Below are 21,950 nucleotides of genomic sequence, written 5' to 3'. Positions count from 1 at the left end.
AACGTCCAAGTCAGAGGAAGATCTCAGACTGTTCAGACCCAGAGGAGCAGCAGTAAATGCACATTAGTGAGTTGGAGCTGGACAGTTGTACGATGTTTATATTTAATTAATCTGGTATTTGGTTGTGGGCCGTGAGCTTCTGTGTCCCAGCTCGTGCATTGATCCTTCCGTAGGCTGCGAGCTGTTTGGATTCTGCTCATTAATTATAAGTAATGGGCTTATATTAGCGTCTGATTGGAGAGCGCAGCTCCTTTGGCTGCTGGAGGCGCCCAGAGCTCTCGTCTTTATTAGCTCGGCTAAAGCTATCGTGTCCAGGATGAAAAGACTTCCTCCTAAAGACCTGCCTTTACTTTATTCTTTTGGAAAATTGCCCTCATTCATTTTGTCAGTGGCAGGTGAATTAAGCAGACAGGGCTTTTCTGAGCTGGTGTTAGCCTCCCTTGTGTTTATAGAGAGGATCATATTAACACATAGAGCTAAAAACGCTCATTTAAACACAAAACACAGCATGTGATAATGTGATTGGGCTGTTAGTAATTATTTGTTGAGCCTTGAACATTGATTTTTCTGTGGAATGCAGCAGTCGTTTTGTTTTAGAGCTGGAAAATCCATCGTCCATCTCCCTGGTCTCGGTGGAACAGAGAGTGAGCAGTTCATTTGCCTGGCTGCTGCTGAGCTCAGATCCCTTTTGTTTAATTCATCCCTGTTTAAGCGATTCTTTATGTAGAAATGAACTAGTCCATTTTCACTGTGAGTATTTCACCTCTTTAAGGTCCCGTGTTACACAAAATGGACTCTTGAGCTTTAAGCCATATTCTAATGCTGTTCCCTCCCCAAATAGAGTGGTGTTTTGTCATTCACACATGTTTGAGTAATACTTATTATTATTATTATTACTACTTATTATTAGTCTGTCTACATCTCCAAAACTCAAAATGCTCTGTACCACCTTGTGATGTCATGAAGTAGTAGCTTGTTTTACTTTTAGTTCAGTAGAGACTGAAATAATACAAATGATTCTAGTGATGGTGTATGGAGTTTAAAAACACAATGGAGCACTTCCTGTATTACAACATGACATCACATGGTTGAACAGAGTGTTTTCTGTTTGAGAGAAGACCTGCATAAATATGCCTAAATATGCAGGGTTTGTGTGTTAAAATTATGTTACTCAAGAAGAATCTGTCAGGCTTGTGCTGTGATTAGCTGCACAGATATGATCTTTTGTCTTAAACATGCTTCACCTAACACATTCTGGGCTGACAGTGAGCACATGCCTCTTGTTAGCATTTTGACTGCTGTCCATTGCTCTTGGCAGCTTTACCTTGTTTCTAATAAAAATGTTTATTTTGGAGACTTCGCTGGGTTTTAACCGTTACATTTTCATTTATTGTGATTGTTGCCAAACAAACACATTTAACCAACAACCTTAAATATTAAAGGATGATTGCTTGTTCCTAGCTTCAGTGTTAATATTAAAATGACCAAAACAGAAAGAAAGAATGTCCAGCTTTGTGTTTCTCTAACAGAGCAGTGAACATCTTGGGACAACAAACCATTACTATTGCTCAGGTCTCCCTTGACAACATTTATGCTGCTTCTAGTGTTGCTATGCTCATTATATTCCTGTATAGAAGAGTCCAGGTCTGTAGAAGAATCCAGGTTTATAGAAGAGACCAGGTCTGTAGAAGAAGAGTCCAGGCCATCTCTCTGTAGAAGAATCAAGGTCTGTAGAAGAGTCCTGGTGTGTTGCTGAAGAGTCCAAGTTTGTAGAAGAAGAGTCCTGGTCTACTGAAGAAGAGTCCCGGTCTGTAGAAGAGTCCAGGCCTGTAAAAGCATCCAGGTCTGTAGAAGAAGAGTGCAGGTCTATAAACGAAGAGTCCAGGTTTATAGAAAAAGAGTTCAGGTCTGTAGAAGAAGAGCCCAGGTCTGTAGAAAAAGAGTCCAGGTCTATAGAAGAATAGTCCAGGTCTGTAGAAGAAGAGTCTCGGTCTGTAGAAGTGCCCAGGTCTCTAAAAGGGTTCAGATCTGTTGAAGAATAGTGCCGGTCTATAGAAGAAGAGCCCAGGTCTGTAGAAAAAGAGTCCAGGTTTATAGAAAAAGAGTCCAGGTCTGCAGAAGAAGAGTCTAGGTCTGTAAATGAAGAGTCCATGTCTGTAGACGAACAGTCCAAGTCTGTAGAAGAAGAGTCCATGTCTGTAGATGAAGAGTCCAAGTCTGTAGAAGAAGAGTCTAGGTCCGTAAAAGAAAAGTCCAGGTCTGTAGATAAGGAGTCCAGTTTAAAAAAAGAATCCAGGTCTGTAGATGAAGAGTCCAGGTCTGTACAAGAAGAGTCCTGGACTATGGAAGAAGAGTCCAGGCATGTAAAAGAGGAGTCCAGGTCTGTAGAGGAAGAGTCCAGGTCAGTCTAGGCCTCTAAAAGGGTCCAGGTCTGTAAAAGAGATGTCCAGGTTTATAGAAATACAGTCCAGTTCTGTAGAAAAAGAGTCCAGGTCTGTAGAAGAAGAGTCCTGGTCTGGCAAAGCAAACCAGGATTCTTCTTCTCTCGTAAAGCAGATTGACCTATAGAAAAAGAGTCCAGGTCTGCAGATGAATACTCCAAGTCTGTAGAAGAACAGTCCAGGTCTGTAGAAGAGTCCAGGTCTTTAGAAGAAGAGTCTCGGTCTGTAGAAGTGCCCAGGTCTCTAAAAGGGTCCAGGTATGTTGAAGAATAGTGCAGGTCTGTAGAAGGAGAGTCCAGGTTTATAGAAAAAGAGTCCAGGTCTATAGAAGAAGAGTCCAGGTCTGTAGAAGAAGAGTCCAGGTCTGCAGAAGAAGAGTCCATGTCTGTAGATGAAGAGTCCAAGTCCGTAAAAGAAGAGTCCAGGTCTGTAGATAAAGAGTCCAGTTTAAAAAAAAGAATCCAGGTCTGTAGATAAAGAGTCCAGGTCTGTACAAGAAGAGTCCTGGACTATGGAAGAAGAGTCCAGGCGTGTAAAAGAAGAGTCCAGGTTGGTAGAGGAAGAGTCCAGGTCAGTCCAGGCCTCTAAAAGGATCCAGGTCTGTAGAAGAATAGTGCAGGTCTGTGAAGATATTTCCAGGTTTATAGAGATAGAGTCTAGTTCTGTAGAAGAAGAGTCCAGGTCTGTAGAAGAAGAGTCCTGGTCTGGCGAAGCATACCAGGACTCTTCATCTCTCGCGAAGCAGATTGGTCTCTAAAAAAAGAGTCTAGGTCTGTAGAAGAAGAGTCCAGGTCTGTAGTCGAAGAGTCCAGGTTTATAGAAGAAGAGTCCAGGTCTGTAGAAGAAGAGTCCTGGTCTGGCGAAGCATACCAGGACTCTTCTTCTCTCGCGAAGCAGATTGGTCTCTAAAAAAAGAGTCTAGGTCTGTAGAAGAAGAGTCCAGGTCTGTAGTCGAAGAGTCCAGGTTTATAGAAGAAGAGTCCAGGTCTGCAGATTAATAGTCCAAGTCTGTAGAAGAACAGTTCAGGTCTGTAGAAGAGTCCAGGTCTGCAGATTAATAGTCCAAGTCTGTAGAAGAACAGTTCAGGTCTGTAGAAGAGTCCAGGCCTGCAAAATGGTCCAGGTCTGTAGAAGAAGAGTCCACTTCTGTGCAAGAGTCCAGGTCTGCAAAAGAAGAGTCCAGTTTGATAGAAAAAGAGTCCAGGTCTGTCGAGGAAGAGTCCAGGTCTGTAGAACAGTCCAGGCCTCTAAAATGGTCCAGGTCTGTAGAAGAAGAGTGCAGGTCTGTAGTAGAAGAATCTAAGTCCGTAGAAGAAGAGTCAAGGTCTGTTGAAGAGTGCAGGTCTGTAGTAGAAGAGTCCAAGTCTGTAGACGAAGGGTCCAGGTTTGCAGAAGAGTCCAGTTCTATACAATAGTCCAGATCTGTAGAAGAAGAGTCCAGGTTTCTAGAAAAAGAGTCCAGGTCTGTAGATGAAGGGTCTAGATCAATACAAGAAGAGTCCAGTTCTATAGAAAAAGAGTCCATATCTGTAGAAGAAGAGTCCAGGTCTGCAGAACAAGAGTCTAGGTCTGTAGAAGAAGAGTCCAGGTCTGTAGATGAAGAATCCAAGTCTGTAGAAGAAGAGTCTAGGTCTGTAGAAGAAGAGTCCAGGTTTATAGAAAAAGATTCCAGGTCTGTAGAAGAAGAGTCTCAGTGTGTGTAAAATAAGAGAGCTGGACTATGGAAGAAGAGTCCAGGTGTGTAAAAGAAGAGTCCAGGTCTGCAGAACAAGAGTCTAGGTATGTAGAAGAAGAGTCCAGGTTTATAGAAAAAGAGTCCAGGTCTGTAGATGAAGGGTCTAAATCAATACAAGAAGAGTCCAGTTCTATCGAAAAAGAGTCCATATCTGTAGAAGAAGAGTCCAGGTCTGCAGAACAAGAGTCTAGGTCTGTAGAAGAAGAGTCTAGGTCTGTAGAAGAAGAGTCCAGGTTTATAGAAAAGAGTCCAGGTCTGTAGAAGAAGAGTCTAGGTGTGTAAAATAAGAGTCCTGGACTATGGAAGAAGAGTCCAGGTGTGTAAAATAAGAGTCCAGGTCTGTAGAGGAAGAGTCCAGGTCAGTTCAGGCCTCTAAAAGGGTCCAGGTCTGGGGAAGAGATGTCCAGGTTTATAGAAAAAGAGTCCGGTTCTGTTAAAGAAGAGTCTAGGTCTGTAAAAGAACAGTCCAGGTCTGTAGAAGAGTCTAGGTCTGCAAAATGGTCCAGGTCTGTAGAAGAAGAACCCTGATGTATAGAAGAAGAATCCAGGTCTGTAGAAGAATAGTCCAGGTCTATAGAAGAGTCCACTTCTGTGCAAGAGTCCATGTCTATAGAAGAAGAGTCCATTTTGATAGAAAAAGAGTCCAGGTCTGTAGAAAAGTCCATACTGTTAAAAGGGTCCAGGTCTGTAGAAGAAGAGTGCAGGTCTGTAGTTGAAGAGTCCAAGTTTGTAGAAGAAGAGTCCAGGTTTGTAGAATAGTGTAGATCTGTGGTAGAAGAGTCCAAGTCTGTAGAAGAAGAGTCCAGGTCTGTAGAAGTGTGCAGGTCTGTAGTAGAAGAGTCCAGTTCAATACAATAGTCCAGATCTGTAGAAGAAGAACCAAGCTTTAGAGAAAAAGAGTCCAGATCTGTAGAAGAAGAGTCCAGGTTTATAGAAAATGAGTCCAAGTTTATAGAAGAGTCCAAGTATGTGGAAGAAGAGTCCAGGTCTGTAGAAGAGTGCAGGTATGTAGTAGAAGAGTTCAAGTCTGTAGACAAAGGGTCCAGGTCTGTAGAAGAGTCCAGTTCTGTAGAATAAGAACCCTGGTGTATAGACGAAGAATCCAGATCTGTAAAAGAATAGTCCAGGTCTGTAGAAGAGTCCACTTCTGTATAAGTGTCCAGGTGTATAGAAGAAGAGTCCAGTTTGATAGAAAAAGAGTCCAGGTCTGTAGAGGAAGAGTCCAGGTCTGTAGAAGAGTCCATCCCTCTAAAAGGGTCCAGGTCTGTAGAAGAAGAGTGCAGGTCTGTAGTAGAAGAGTTCAAGTCTTTAGAAGAAGAGTCCAGGTCTGTAGAAGAGTGCAGGTCTGTAGTAGAAGAGTCCAAGTCTGTAGAAGAAGGGGCCAGGTCTGTAGAAGAATCCAGTTCTATACAATAGTCCAGATCTGTAGAAGAGAGAAGAGAAGAAGGGTCCAGCTTTAGAGAAAAAGAGTCCAAGTCTGTCGAAGAAGAGTCTAGGTCTGTAAAAGAAGACTCCAGGTCTGTAGATGAAGAGTCCAGCTTTATAGAAAAAGAGTCCAGGTCTGTAGATAAAGAGTCCAGGTTTATGGAAAAAGAGTCCAGATGTGTAGATGAAGAGTCCAAGTCTGTAGAAGAAGAGTTCAGGTCTGAAGAAAAAGCGGCGAGGTCTGCAGAATAAGAATCCAGACCTGTAGGAGAGTTCAGGTTTGTAGAAAAAGAGTCCTGGTCTGTAAAAGAAGAGTCCTGGTCTACAGAAGAAGTGTCCAGGTCTGTAGAAGAAGAGTCCAGGTCTGTTGAAGAAGAGTGTAGGTCTGTTGAAGAAGAGTGCAGGTCTGTAGAAGAAGAATCCAGGTCTGTAGAAGAATAGTCCAGGTATATAGAAAAGTCCACTTCTGTACAAGACTCCAGGTCTGTAGAAGAAGAGTCCAGGTTAATAGAAAATGTGTCCAGGTCTGTAGGTGAAAAGTCTGGGTCTGTAGACGTAGAGTTTAGGTCTATAGAGGAAGAGTCCAGGTCTGTAGAAGAAGAGTCCAAGTCTTTGTCTGCAGAGGAAGAGTCCAAGTCTCTAGAAGAAGAGTTCAGGTCTGTAGAGGAGTCCAGGTCTGTAGAGGAGTCAAGGTTTACAGAAAAAGTGTCCAGATCTGTAGAAGAGTCCAGGTTTAAAGAAAAAGAGTTCAGGCTTGTACATGAAGATTTCAAGTCTAGAAGAAGAGTCCAGGTCTGTAGATCAAGAGTCCATGTCTGTAGAAGAAATGTCCAGGTCTAGAGAAAAAGAGTCCAGGTCTGTAGAAGAAGAGTCAAGGTCTGTAGCAGATGAATCCAGGCCTGTAAAACACTGGTATCTGAATCCAGCAATTGGGCAGGATGCTTCCTTGCATAATGGACATTACGTGGGCAGGCGTTTTGGCCTCTACCAGAAAATCTCCTCCAGTTTTTAACAATGTGCCTGACATTTTCCCATCATTACCATGCTCTTTCAGGTGTCAGGAGGACTGTCCCGTGGGCACCTATGGCCCACAGTGCCACCTGAAGTGTCAGTGTCAGAACGGAGCCAAGTGCCACCACGTCAACGGCGCTTGCATGTGCGAGACGGGCTTTAAAGGGTCTAACTGCCAAGAGAGGTTCTGTCCGCTGGGTTTGTATGGCCTCATCTGTGACAAGTACTGCCCCTGTAACAGCACCAACACGCTCAGGTGAGTGGAGCCCAAGGTGAGTGGGCCCCAGGTGAGCACAGGCACAATTACACACATGTTTATTCACAGCAAAATAACAAATGTGTAAATGATGACTTGTAAATGACTTGGATTCAGTTGAACCCTTTTCCAGTTTTCTGGACCTGGATCATGTGCTTATATTGTGACTGGGCTCTGTGTGTTTATGCGGACGGTGATACTAAAGTTGAACATCTCAGAATAATTTTTATGCACACTGTTCCTACTGACTCCCAGAGCAGTCGTTTTTATTTTATCTGTGGATTTTTAGTGCAATTAATTTAAAATCACTTTTTAACACTTTAAATGTGACTGTTTATGACATCACTAATGAGATTACTACAGAAATTAGATGTGCAAGTTTGGTGTGCATTTAAACTTAATAACATCATTTTGGGCAGATTATTTCTGGGTCCAGCTAAAGTTAAAACAGGAAAAACAAAATCTGTCTCCAGACAGTTCTTTGTGCCTGAAGAAAAAGATGAAACTGTTCAGAAATGTATTGAAACTCCGTATCTAATCTGCAAATACATTTAAATGACTTCAAACTTGTCAGACCTTGATTCCCCCCCGTCCCCCCATCCCCTCTGCCCCCCTGTCTCTTCTGCCCCCCATTTGTCCCTTTCGTCTCCTCCCTTGACCCCTCTCCTCCATAATCCTGTCTCGTTCTGGAGTCTTCTCACAGCTGTATCTTCACTTCAGCTTTTAATGGTGACCTTGGCTTCATTCATAATTTGTGAGCAGCAGCATTCATACTTAATGCTGTGTTAATGCTCTGATTCAGGCTGAACTATAGAAGTCATTACGCTGAAGGATAACGACAGGGCCTTTTTATAAGAGCTCTGATGAATGAACGACAGGAAGAGCAGACGCGGGTCCCTCTGTCGCCCTTCTGTCCCCTCTGTCCTCCTGCTGTCCCCTCTGACTGGAGGAGCAGGGTTAGAAAGGAGCTCTGAGTTGGTTGTTTTGGTTTGTGTGACTCTAGCTGCCACCCGCTGTCAGGAGAGTGCACCTGCGCCTCTGGATGGACAGGCCTGTTCTGTAATGAGAGCTGTCCTCCTGGTTTCTACGGCGACATGTGCTCCGAGCCCTGCACCTGTGCCAATGGTGCCGACTGCCACCCTGTGACGGGTGCCTGTGTGTGCGCACCGGGATACATGGTGAGTTCAACCATAATTACCTATTATTGTATTGTGACCGGACCTCCCTGTCAAAGCTTCAGCAAGTCTGTGAAGCTGAGGAGAGCTGGGCCTGGGCAGGGCCTGGGCAGGGCCTGGGCAGGGCCTGGGCAGGGCCTGGGCAGGGCCCGGGCATGACCAGGCCTGGTCAGGATGGGAGACCATGGCAAGCCCAGGTTATTTCACACACAAAGTAATTCATAGAGTTTCAGAATAAGAAAGACACTACAACCAAAAACAAATCCAAACATCATCATAAAATGAACATTCAAAGAGATGATTGTAGAATAAAAACCTCTGATTGGCAGCCACGCTTCTGTCAGTCTGCCCCAGGGCAGCTGTGACTACCACCAATGAGTGTGAAAGAATGAATAATGCATGAAAATCTAAAGTGACTTTAAATTACTGGAAAATAAGCAAATATAAGACAAATGCTTTATTTTTACAACCTAAACATGCTCTTTTCATTTCAAAGGGACACTGCGGAATCTGTCTCACATCTGGACTTGAGGGTGATGTAATACTTGTAGGAGCATCATGTTTTTCTGGTGAATGGCTCATTATGCAGTTGCCTCCATGGAGATGTTCTTACTTTGCTCAGAGTGTTCCTCGTATAGTGTTAAACATATCTATTTCCATGGAGACAAGTAGATGCCCCCAAGTGACCGGTCTGTGGAGAGGCGAGCCCGCTCTCAGTGAATGTATTTCAACTCTTAATTATATAAACATGGGACAGAAATGTTTAAAGTGATATAGCTGCAGGGTTTTACCTGAGCCAGGATTCAGATGTTCTATGGTTCAGAACCATGTTTGTGCAGTAAGTGAATTGTGTAAATGTTTGGAGAAAGAATTTGATTATATTTATAATTATAATTGGTCAGATCAGAGATGTGACAATGTGACTCCTGAATCACAAAGACAGAGAACAGAACACAGAACACATTTGACAACACTAAATATGACAAAGATGATGTGAACAACTTGAGAATCTGTGAAAAGATAAACAGATAAATACAGTTTAAAAGGTTTTCTCCTCACAGTAATCCCAAAACGTTTGACTTTGTGACTCTTAAATGAGACGATATACAGCACTGCTTGTGCAGCTCCCAGTGGGACCTGCAGGTCTGAACACGCTCACCTTTAACACTACAGAATGATTGTGTCCATGGCAACAGCAGGTGTTTATTTACTCACAGTGCATTTGTTGTTAAAAATTCAAAAAGGAATTTAGAATCATACAGTATTTCAAATGGTAAAGATCTAGATCTAGATATATTGTAAATGTAATTCAGAAATAACATGTGAAATAACAGCTTTGGCAACATTGTAAAGGTACTAATAATACAAGCTGCACAGTATATTATTACTATTACTATTACTATTACTATATATATATATATATATATATATATATATATATATATATATATATATATATATATGTATATATATATATATATATATATATATATATATATATATATATATATATATATATATATATATATATATATATATATATATATATATATATATATATATATATATATGTATATGTGGTGCCCGTGGTCATCCGAGCACTCGGGGCAGTGACCTCCAAACTGGAGGAGTGGCTATAGCAAATCCCAGGAAAAACATCAGACATCTCGGTCCAAAAAAGTGCAGTACTAGGAATAGCAAAGATACCGTGTAGAACCCTCAAGCTCCCAGGCCTCTGGTAGAGGTCCCGAGTGTGGAAAAGAGGGGATGAGACCACCCACGGAGGGTGAGGAGGAGATTTTTTATATACAGTGCATCGTAATGATCCACATTTGATCTAGTTACCATCCATTTCTTACATTCGCTCTCACAAACCTGCTCTGCTCATACTCTGAGGAGCGAGGTGAATTAAGTGTCTTGCCGAAGGACAGTGGACAGTGGGCACTAGACCAAAGCCACAGTGCTGTACCTGCTATTCCCAGAGGTCTCCCGTCCCAATCCTAACAAGGCCCAGTCTAATGAGGTCCAGTCCAGTTCAGAGGGTGAGACTGGAGTGCGGTCTCAGGTTCTATTTCAAAATGCGGACACAGTTTCCTTATTTTGTTTTGTTTTGGTTTAAGTTCAAACATTTTTTTCTGAATGAGACGCGTCACCTTAATAAAGTTATTGCAGTAGTAAATATGTACTAAACATATACCAAACATGTACTAAACATGTCCTTAAACATGTCCTAAACATGTCTTAAAAATGTCCTAAACATACTTATACTGTGTAAGAACAGCCCGAGCCCACCTCTTCCTCTTCATCATGTGTTTTTCACATGTTTGCGCTGCCATCTCTTCATCATGTGTTTTTCACATGTTTGCGCTGCCATCTCTTCATCATGTGTTTTTCACATGTTTGTGCTGCTGTCTCTTCATCACTTGAGTCATTAGGAGCTGTCAGACTTTAATTATTCCATTTGTGCATTTTTGATCGCTGTGTCTTTAATGATCAGAGTGACCTTCTCATTCAAACACTTAAACTACACCTGGTCTTAAGACGCCCAATAGTTTCTGCTGAGGCTGTTTACTTTTATTTGTGGCTGTAGTAAAACAGTTTCATTACTGCTCTGATGAGTCTCTCGTGTGACATAATAAGAGAAGTTATAGAACATGATCATCAGAGTCTGAGGGCACACTCTGCAGCTTAGTGCCAAGGCTCCACACCTCCATGTCTCCACACCTCCATGGCTCCACACCTCCACGGCTCTGCAGCTCTGCTCTCATTCATCTTGTGTATTTCCTCTGTGCCCAGCTTGGTTAAGATCATAGACTGTATATATAAAGGGACATAGCCAATCTGCTAGTCACCGCATTCCAAACAGGTAGTGATCATGTGCACACCTCCAACTATTTTGACTCTGGCTTCAATTCACTATCTATGTAAAAACTGTGTCCCCTCTCTCTATAACTGCTGCTGTCAGACTCGTCATTTTGGTCTTAAATGTTTGTATTAACCCGCTCTACTGTGGTTAAGATCTATCCCCGAACCACCCACAGAAAATTGAATCTTTGACCTAAATACTTGTGTTTCCATTTGAGCCATAGTCCCTTTTTACAACTGTCAAATTAGCCCAACAACTTCAATCAGTGTTTTATATTTCTGTGTCCAATGTGTAGTCAGGGGACAATAAAGTCGGAGCAGGTGCAGCAGAGCGGGCGCAGCAGAGCGGGCGCAGCAGAGCGGGCGCAGCAGAGCGGGCGCAGCAGAGCGGGCGCAGTAGAGCGGGCGCAGCAGAGCGGGCGCAGCAGAGTGGGCACAGCAATGTGGGCGCAGCAGTGCCAACGTAACATTTGAGAGGAAATTGGCTCTGTCTTGAGGCGGGCCACTGTGGAGAATTGACTGTGTCTTAATTTGCTCCACCTGTTCGGCGCCGGCTGCCGGGACGAGCTGCCAGATCCATTAAAGGGAGCTGGAGGGCAGTCAGATGGGAGCCGACACGCTGCTCGCCCACGATTGGTGTTTGGGTCTTGGGCAGAAGACACGGGGCACCGCACAGACCGGTTTAGACTCTTCACCGTGACACACAAAACTCACTCGTAAATATGGAACTATGGAACATTTCCAACAGAGGGTCAGACACTAGCTTGTTTCTATGGATATACAGTATGTTATGGAAGGGGTGCTATTAAAGGGCCCATATTATTATGATTAAAGGGCCCATATAACACTTTTCTCTGATATCTGTTCTAGTGTTGTTTCCTCATCACAAACAGACCTGGAGTTGTGTTTTGTTTCATTCACACAAGTTTAACACAAAAACCTTGCATATTTAGGCTGAGTTCTTCTCTCAAACTGAAAACACTCAGTTCCACCTTGTGATGTCATCACCTGATAATACAGGAAGGGCTCCACTATTTTTAAACTCCATACACCTTCACTAGAATCATTTGGATCATTTCAGCCCTGGAATTGCCAATCTCTACTGAACTAAAGGTAAAAGGAGCTGTTAACTTGAAAACTACCACTTTATGACATCACAAGGTGGAACAGAGCAGTTTGAGTTTTGGAGATGTAGACAGACTAATAATAAAGTCACTCAAACATGTGTGAATGAAACAAAACACAACTCCAGGTCTGTTTTTGATGAGGTCACAGCATTAGAACATGGATTAAAGCTACAACAGTCAGTTTGTGCGATCAGTTATTCAGTTTGAGGTGTGTTTATTCAAAACACAAAGAAAAACATTCACACAGTGGGACATTCCAAAGCAATAACATTGACGAGTAGGTGATGGACCACTCAGTACAAAAGTGCACACACAGTGGACCTTTATATAACATATTTAGAAACTTCTTTATACTGTTTTGATCCTTTTCTTGTAGCTCCAGTGTTAAGATTGATTTTCTCTGAAGCAGATCTGCAGCAGCATGTAGCATGTAGCACGCTGTTCCATTTCCCCTTTGGCTGTTACCTTCACACTGTTGTTAGTGAAGGTCTCATAGTCTACGTGTTCACATGGAAACTCAAAGTGCTGACTCAAAATGTCTTCTGTGCATTATGTGAGCTCATGAAGCTGTAAATATCTATGCAAACTACTCAACAGTCGAATAAAGACCCCCTTTAATGCTTAAAGATCCAAATGAACAGAACATTTTCCTTAGCGATTTGGGGTTTAGTCCAATCCAGACACTTTGGCAAAGGTCAAAGTTTTGTTTGTTCAATATTGTGATAAAAACCCTGACTATAATTATGTTCCTCTTATTATTCTGGCCCCAAACACAGATACAAAAGAAGAGCTGGTAAAGGACAGAAAACGCTCCACAAAACATGGAAATGAGATGATGCTGAAGCAGTGCAGCAGCAGATATGTGCAGTATGTATGTAGTATGTGTGCAGTATATGTGCAGTGTATGTTCAGTATGTGTGCAGTGTGTGTGCAGTATGTGTGCAGTATATATGCAGTATATGTTCAGTATATGTGCAGTATGTGTGCAGTATGTGTGCAGTATATGTGCAGTATGTATGCAGTTATGTGTGCAGCATATGCACAGAATATGTGCAATATATATGCATATGTGCAGTATGTGTGCAGTATGTGTGCAGTATGTGTGCAGTATATGTCCAGTATGTGTGCAATATATGTGCAGTATGTGTGTAGTATGTGTGCAGTATGTGAGCTGTATGTGTGTAGTATGCGTGTGCAATATGTGAGCTGTATGTGTGCAGTATGTGTGGAGTATGTGAGCTGTATGTGTACAATATGTGTACAATATGTGAGCTGTATGTGTGCAGTATGTGTGGAGTATGTGAGCTGTATGTGTACAATATGTGTACAATATGTGAGCTGTATGTGTACCGTATGTGTGGAGTATGTGAGCTGTATGTGTACAATATGTTTACAATATGTGAGCTGTATGTGTGCAGTATTTTAGCTGTATGTGTGCAGTATGTCTGCAGTATGTGAGCTGTATGTCTGCTGTATATGTGCAGTATATGTTCAGTATGTGTGCACTATATGTGCAGTATTTGTGGAGCATGTGTGCAGTATGTGAGCTGTATGTATGAGGTATGTGTGCAGTATGTGGGCTGTATGTGTGTAATATATGTGCAGTATGTGCACAGTATGTATGCAGTATGTGTGCAGTACATGTCTAGTACATGTGTAGTACATGTATAGTACATGTGCGGTATGTATATATGCAGTACATCTGCAGTATAGGCCCAGTAAATGTGCAGCATATGTGCAATACATGTGCAGTATTTGAGCAGTATATGTGCAGTACATGTGCAGTAAATGTGCAGTATATGTGCAGTATGTTAGCTGTACATGTGTAGTATGTGAGCTGTATATGTGCAGTATATGTGCAGAACATGTGCAGTATATATGCAGTACATGTGCAGTATATGTGCAGTATTTGTACAGCATATGTGAAGTATTTGTACAGTATATGTGAAGTTTGTGAGCTGTATATGTGCAGTATGTGATCTGTTTAGAGTCACACAGGTCCAGTGTGTCAGATGAATCCAGAGACTAAGTTAGGGTCAGGACCCCAGGAACTCAGAACCTCTGAACCCCAGGACCCCTGGATCTAGTTGGACGCCTCCAGTTGGAGCTCTTGCATTAGACGCAGACACCTCCAAAGCGTGTCATGGATGCCATGGACGTACGTCTGAGAAAAATACTTTATGCGTGTCCAGGGTGTCCGTTGAGGTCTGTGAGTGCCTCATGATGTTTTGTTTTGTCTATTTGTGAATGATGCAGACCAGGTTGAGAAAGTGGCTTTAGTGGATATATTACATAAAACCCCGAGGCGATCGGCTCTGCAATGGCATGTCTTGGTCCATGACTAGCCTATATGCTAGCCTGTGGGTCAAGTATAATTAAGTTGCCGCTAGTTTGTCACTGATGTCTTTGACTTCATGCGTAGTCTCTTATTGGTTGACAATGCGCTTCAAACGGCACCTCTGATGTCTTTGGACGCTTTGGACGAGCAAACAAAGCTTCCAACAAGTGAACAGAGCGTCCAATGAGTGAACAGAATGCCTAACAAGTGAAAAGAGTGTCCAACAAGCGAACACAGCGACCCACACCTGAACAGAGCGGCCAACACCTGAACAGAGTGACCAACAAGCGAACAGAGCGTCCAACGAGTCAACAGAGCGTCCAATGAGTGAATAGAGCACCCAACAAGTAAACAGACCATCCAACAAGGGAACAGAGTGACCAACAACTGAACAGAGCGTCCAAGTGAACAAAGCAACCAACGAGTAAACAGAGAGTCCAATGAGCGAATAGTGCAACCAACAAGTGAACAGGATGTCAAACGAGCGAACAGTGTCCAAAAAGCAAACAAAGCATCCAATGAGCGAACAGAGTGACCAACAAGGGAACAGAGCATCCAACGAGAGAACAGAGCGTCCAACGATCAAACAGATCGATCAACGAGCGAACAGAGTGACCAACGCATGATCAGAGCGACCAACAAGCGAACAGAGAAACCAACAAGGGAACAGAATGTCCAATGAGCTAAGAGAGCAACCAATAAGTGAATAGAGCGTCCAATGAGCGAAGAGAGCAACCAATAAGTGAATAGAGCGTCCAACGAGCGAACAGGGCAACCAACGACGGAACAGAGCATCCAATGAGCAAACAGAGTGTCCACTAATAATAATAATAATAATAATAATAATAATAATAATAATAATAATAATAATAATAATGCGTACTGTACTCACTCACTTTTGTCCATAATGTCAGGTTTATGTGTTGAAACATAACAAAGTAAAGCTAGAAAAGTACTGTACTTAAGTATAAAGGTATCTGTACCTTTACTTTACTTCCTTTACTTATTACTTTCTACTCTAAGACATTTTTTAACAGAACTGAAAAGTACAAGTATTTTTATTATTGTGTGAGACTGAGGGTTTATTTTTAACACATTTTTAATTTGAACAAGACAAAAACCTACAAATAAAACAGAAAAAAATGATTGATTCATTTGTTTCTGTTGAACAAAATTCAGCTCAAATCTTTATCAAAATCACCACATTTAAAGTTTTATAAGCCTCAAAATATGTGTGACATACTTTTTACTCTACAAGTACATTCTAAACAGGTGCTTTAATACTTTTATTTGAGTAGATTTTTAGGGGAGACAGGTACACATTCATTTAAAAGTTACTCGAGTAAATGTAATAATATTTTTTTCCACTTGTCCTTAAGCAGTGGATTTTCACATCAGACAAGCTCTGAGCCCAAAGTCTGTCACTTTTACAACATAAATATAATTAAAAACACTTTCTTTCCTCCTTGGCTTTTTTAACACATCTCCTCCCCACAAACAGGGCCATGTGCTGTGTTGGGGCCATGATGTGTACCCAGCTGTATACCCAGCTCTATACCCAGCTGTATACCTGCCTGTATACCTGGCTGTGTGTTGCTAGCGCTGGCTTGTGACAATTAGCTCTCAGTGGGATTCCCCAAATATCTGTGTTGAGTGTGATTGGAGCGTGGGCCTTTCCACAGGGGAGCTCTGATAAGACTAAGCCCCCGGCACCGTCGTCTTCTGTCCGACTCACTGGGGGTCCAGCCTAGCGCGGTGCGGAGCTGCCAGAGCCCTGCACGCCTGGGCTGGCTCCCGTAATTGGACATGGTCTTTTTGACTGCGACAAAGTGATTACATGTTACCTTATTCTGCTGCTGTCCTTCACAATCTCCACACTTCTGCTCTGTAGTGGGACCATATGAAAGAACTGCATTGTGGGTGATTTTCTGCTTCACCGCGGGCTCCAGTCTCATCAGACAGTTCACAGGTTCATTGTGAGTCTTGAATTTAAAATGGTGGAGTCGTCTTCTTGCAGATAGATGAAGTGTTCCAGCGTGATTGGTAATTAGCACTGCCATTTGCATGTTGTCTCAACGGAAAGGAGCCAGATCAATGTTGTGTTGGCTGTGGAAAATAGCTCTCAATTACATTAAGATCGAAACAGGCACGAGCAGCTTGTGTCAGTAAGGATCATAAGGTGCTGCTGTACTGTGGGGTGACAGGGTTTGTATTAATAATGATACGACTCAAACACATTTCTTCCTAACTCGCTTCACAAGGAATTTGAATCAGTCGGTTAATGATCCCGCTCCGATAGCAGACCAACCAGAAGAGGCTACCCAAGCGCAGAGTTCAAGCTCGCTGCTGAACCAACCCCAGTCCATGTGGTTGTTCTATCAGTGAAAATCGATACCTCTGACGACAGCCTCTTCCCCTCCTCCAGCTCCATGGCGAAACCACGTCCACTACTGTAACCCGAGTTCTACTGTTGGCAGTCTTGAAACTGTCATTTTCTCCAGAACAAAGGTTATTGCAAGCGATTGATAAAAATTTTATTCGCAGACGAGTGCTTTCATGTGTTGCGCGGGGAGGAGAGAGGCTTTAAGAAGTGTGGAGCCGCTGGCGTCCACTGGCACCGCTGCTGTCTGCTGCGTTTAAAGCCAGTTCAAAATGATAATGAGAGAGTTGGTCCCCAGTGTGGCAGCAGAGGAGAGGGCCAAAGCTGAAGCTGTGGCTCCAACCATTAATTGGAACTTTAAATCACTGTGTCACCTGTCAGTCAGCGCCTGCCTTTGAAAGGGGAGATGTCTGTAGGAGGCCAGGGAGCGCCTGTGATGTGTGGTAGTGGGCTAGAGTTGGGAGGAGGAGGGAGCAGAGGACCTCCACCACCATCTTCAAAATAAGCCATTGCCAAAGTGCTAATGAGGGGCCAGGGCTCTGCAGCTTCATGAGCTTAAGCCGGTTATAGTGATGGTTCATACTTAAACAGACCAATTCTACATTGACTTTTTAGAGCTTCTAACATGATATAGTTATTTCTCACCATTTACTCACCTGAAGTTGTATTTGGAGTGACTCATGTTTGAGTAATCTTTAATCGCTTATTTTCAAGATGCCATTTTGGCGATCAAATATGTGTATGAAACAAAACACAACTCCTGTTTGTGAAGAGGAAATAGCCTCAGAACAGATCAGAGAATAGTGTAACATGGCCCTTTAACCTTTTTTTTTTTATATGTGTGCTGAGTATACCTGCATTGACAGGGACTCTGCATTGATGTTCATGCTTCTTGCTAGCGCCTTCACACCTTGTTAATGTCATAATCATCACCACTGCCTCTTTATACGATCCCCTTTCACTTGGCCCCATCTCACTCCCTCTGTTGGACTGAAGCGGCATCTACAGCAGCTCTCAGATTCCACTCTCACAGTTCGCCTTTCACCTCCAACCTGCCGTCGTCTCAGGATCCTGAAAACCATCAGACTGTCAACCACTTCTACAACAGCGCCGTGGGCCACTGCACAAAGCCTACAGGCCCGAGTGAGCCGAGTGCGCCGAGTGGGCTGAGTGCAGCTACTTATGCTGAACAAATCAAAAGAATATTATTAATACTGTCATTCTGGCAGAGGGCAGATTGAGCAGTGAGGAGCCAGAGGAGTGCGGAGCCAGAGGATTGAGGAGCCAGAGCAGTGAGGAGCCAGAGGAGTGAGGAGCTAGAGGAGCAAGGAGCCAGAGGAGTGAGGAGCTAGAGGAGCCAGAGGAGTAAAGAGCTAGAGCAGTGAGGAGCCAGAAGAGCAAGGACCCAAAGGAGTGAAGAGTGAGGAGCCAGAGGAGTGAGGAGCCAGAGGAGTGAGGAGCCAGAGGAGTGAGGAGCCAGAGGAGTGAGGAGCCAGAGGAGTGAGGAGCCAGAGGAGTGAGGAGCCAGAGGACGCAGAGGAGCAAAGAGCTAGAGCAGTGAGGAGCAGAAGAGCAAGGAGCCAGAGGAGTGAAGAGTGAGGAGCCAGAGGAGTGTGGAGCCAGAGGATTGAGGAGCCAGAGCAGTGAGGAGCCAGAGGAGCGAGGAGCCAGAGGAGTGAGGAGCTAGAGGAGCTAGAGGAGCAAGGAGCCAGAGGAGCCAGAGGAGCAAGGAGCCAGAGCAGTGAGGAGCCAGAAGAGCAAGGAGCCAGAGGAGTGAAGAGTGAGGAGCCAGAGGAGTGAGGAGCCAGAGCAGTGAGGAGCCAGAGGAGTGAGGAGCCAGAGGAGCCAGAGGAGCCAGAGGAGGAAAGAGCTAGAGCAGTGAGGAGCCAGAGGAGCAAAGAGCCGGAGCAGTGAGGAGCCAGAGGAGTGAAGAGTGAGGAGCCAGAGGAGTGATTAGCCCCCAGGGGGCACTAGCCTCCCCTATAATGACCAGTGCTCCCCCACAGCTCCCCCAGAGATTTTTGCCCCACTTTCATAGCACATCCAATCTCAGACTAAAAATGTTCAGATGGCGACCGCAGAATGATCAAAATAGTTTCCATATTATTTTTTATAAATTACTGCAGGAGCTAACTGCATTTAAACTGCTTTAAAACAGCAACTCACACATGGCAGAGGGAGGAGGTGCACGTGCATCCATATAAGACGTGTTAGGTGAGTGCTTAACTTAATGCCTCCCATAGCTTCTCCCACCAAAAGTGTCTAGCACCGCCTCATTCTAGTTGTATCCTCACTACTTGATCAGTCTGTATCATAGACTGGATTCTGTCGTGTTCCAAACAGGAAGTGGTCATGGGTGCACTTCTGGCTCCATTTACTCTGGCTCCAATTCACTTTCTATTAAAAAACTGTGTCCTCTCTCTGTAACTGTTGCTGTCAGACTCGTCATTTTGGTCTTAAATGTTCATACTAACCTGCTCTACATGATCCTGGGGTTTTTATTTCACTATTGTGTCTGTGTCTGTCAAGATATGAACATTAATAACAGACAAATCAGTCACCTTCTTTCCCCGAGGTCCTGCTAATGTTAGCAGCAGGTTTGGTTGACAGAGTTGCTAGGTGCCTGCTCTGTCCTAAACCAGGTTGGGAAAGGGCATTACATTCAACAGCCTCAGTCTGAATTGACTCTTTGATTACTATGATACTCACGGTCGGAATTTCAAATACAGAACTCTTCTCCAGATTAGCCACTATAACTGCTAGACTCGATGAGCTTCATTTGGAGCTGAAGCTGTGGGTGACGTCACACTCACTTAGTCAGTTCTTTACACAATCTATGGGCTGTTTGAATAAAGCCTTTTATACTCGCGGTCACCAAAGTGCTCTGTAATCAAACCAACACAATATAAAGACAAAACAAACAGTGAATTAAAACAAACTCTCCAAGTGTCACTGCTTTAAGAGAGTTAAAGTCTGGAATTACAGTTTGACAGCGGTAAATTAGGGGGCAGATTGTTCCATAGTCTGGGGCAGGGGTATATCAGGGGGCAGATTGTTCCAGAGTCTGGGACAAGGGTAGAAGCTGGGTGTTTGAACTGTAGGTCCTGTTTGAGTTTGGAACAGACACGAGTTCGGTCAAATCCAGAGGAACAAGGCTTTAAGAGCTTTATAAACAAACAGTACAATTTTAAAATCAATTCTAAAAGAAGCTGGAGCCAGTGGAGGTGTAAAGGACTGAGGTGACATGCTGAGGCCTGAGGTTATTGGTCAAAAAATACTTCTGCTTTTTATTTGTTTAATTATATTATAAGTTTAGAATATTTTTGTTATGATTTTGCTGTTTGGTTGTTGCATCTGTGGCATAAATGAGTTTCAATACAGTGGTCCCTCGTTTATCGCGGGGGTTACGCTCTAAAAATAACCCGCAGTATGCGAAATCCACAAAGTAGAAAGCTTTATTTTTTACAATTATTATACATGTTTTAAGGCTGTAAAACCCCTCAACACACACTTTATATACTTTTATCAGACAGGCATGAACATTTTCTCACATTTCTCTCTTGTTTAAACACTCTCAAAGTTCAAACCTTTATAGGCGCCTTTGTCGATGCAGAACGTTTCGACATTGTGGGTTTTGTCGGGGAGAAAACTTGCAAACATACAGCACTTTAGAGTCACTCTGCAATCGATGTAAATTTGGCTGAACGCATTCTATACTGTACAGGAGACATGACATGTCCCTTAGCCAATCAGCATGCACAAGACAATGCACGTTCATACACTGTAAAAAAAAAAAAAAAAAAAAAAAAAAAAGCATGCAAAATTCCACCCAAAAAAAAATCTGCAAAACAGCAAGACAGCAAAAGGTGAACCGTGATATAGTGAGGGACAACTGTATTATCGTTTATTGTCTATGTTTTTTTCCATCTCACTTTTGAATGTGTCGTGACCGGCCACAGTGTTTTTTTCTGTATCATTTTTATCACATCATTTTGAAGAGCAGAGCTGACATGGTTTGTGTTTTACCAGAGTCCCCCTCAGGCTAAAATCCGTCTGCAGTCCCCCAGCCCGGCTCAGCACTGTCCACAGCAGATCTGACAAACACAGCAGCACGAGGCAGGGGCCATGTTGAGTCCTGATCCTATTTCTATGTAAAGACTCAAGTGTGTTCCCTCTCTTTCCTTGTGCTGTCCTCAGGGAGAAGACTGCTCCACTCTGTGTCCTCCAGGTCTGTTCGGCCCCAGCTGCACCTCCACCTGCTCCTGTCACAACCACGCCTCCTGCTCCCCCACTGATGGAGCCTGTGTCTGCAGAGAAGGTACTCAAGCATTGTCACCCTGGGGTTAGCTGCTACGCCTATGTTTTATACATCAGTTTCCACTCCCTCTCTCATGTCTTGAGCCAGAACCAAACATTATCGTCCAATCACATTTCTTTATTTCAGTAGCACATGGAGCTTTCAGCGGTGCTCCTCGGCTCTGGAGCTCTCTCGCTGCTGACCCCCGAAACAAAGACTGCTCTTCGAATCCAACCTACTCTAACCTATGTAACAGTTCAATCCTCCAGCGCGTAATCCCTCATCTCTCCTCCATCTTGTCCTTGTTCTGTTTTGTGTTTTCAGCTTGTCGTTCTGTCCCTCAGGTGTTTTTAAAGGCGCCTATAAAACTAGTCTTATGATTACCTTTTCTGAATCGTTTTAGAATGGACTTGATCTGCTGTTTAGAGAGCAATAAGCCACATGGAGATATTCAGGAAACTACTACTATTTTACCATGAAAATTACAATACCTACACACGCGTAGATACAAACATACAAACACACAGATACACACACATATACACACACATTTACACACATACACACACACACGCACATATATATATATACACACACACACGCACATATATATATATATATATACACACACACACACGCACACACAATATATGTGTAAGAATACTCAAATGGTCTTGGTCTTGTAGAAATGAAACTCTTTCTGCTAATAACTTTAACTATTGTCTGCTAATTATTATTATTTTTATGATTATTGTTATTATTATTCGACTGTAAAGTTTTAGAGAGAGTTTAAAGCAGCAGTGGTCAGTTTAGAAACTAAACAGTGATGGAATAATAACAGTTATTATTATTAGATATTTCGATATCTCAACCTCTCACATGTAAAACCCACAGAGGAGT

General features: G+C 43.1%; 1 protein-coding gene across 1 annotated transcript in view; it reads left to right on the top strand.

The window, feature by feature from the left end:
- megf11 (multiple EGF-like-domains 11) overlaps window positions 1-21,950 on the top strand; it is a 219,274-nt gene that overhangs the window by 150,655 nt on the left and 46,669 nt on the right. Inside the window, exons 10-12 of the mRNA XM_055222399.1 lie at window positions 6,656-6,868; window positions 7,872-8,046; window positions 20,951-21,071. Of these exons, the coding sequence (XP_055078374.1) occupies window positions 6,656-6,868; window positions 7,872-8,046; window positions 20,951-21,071 (509 nt within the window). The remainder of the gene's footprint in view (window positions 1-6,655; window positions 6,869-7,871; window positions 8,047-20,950; window positions 21,072-21,950) is intronic.

This window comes from Periophthalmus magnuspinnatus, chromosome 6 (assembly GCF_009829125.3).
Source record: "Periophthalmus magnuspinnatus isolate fPerMag1 chromosome 6, fPerMag1.2.pri, whole genome shotgun sequence".
NCBI classification, from domain to species: Eukaryota; Metazoa; Chordata; class Actinopteri; order Gobiiformes; family Gobiidae; genus Periophthalmus; species Periophthalmus magnuspinnatus.
Note: the sequence above shows the minus strand (reverse complement) of the source record. Positions and strands in the feature narration are given on the sequence as shown.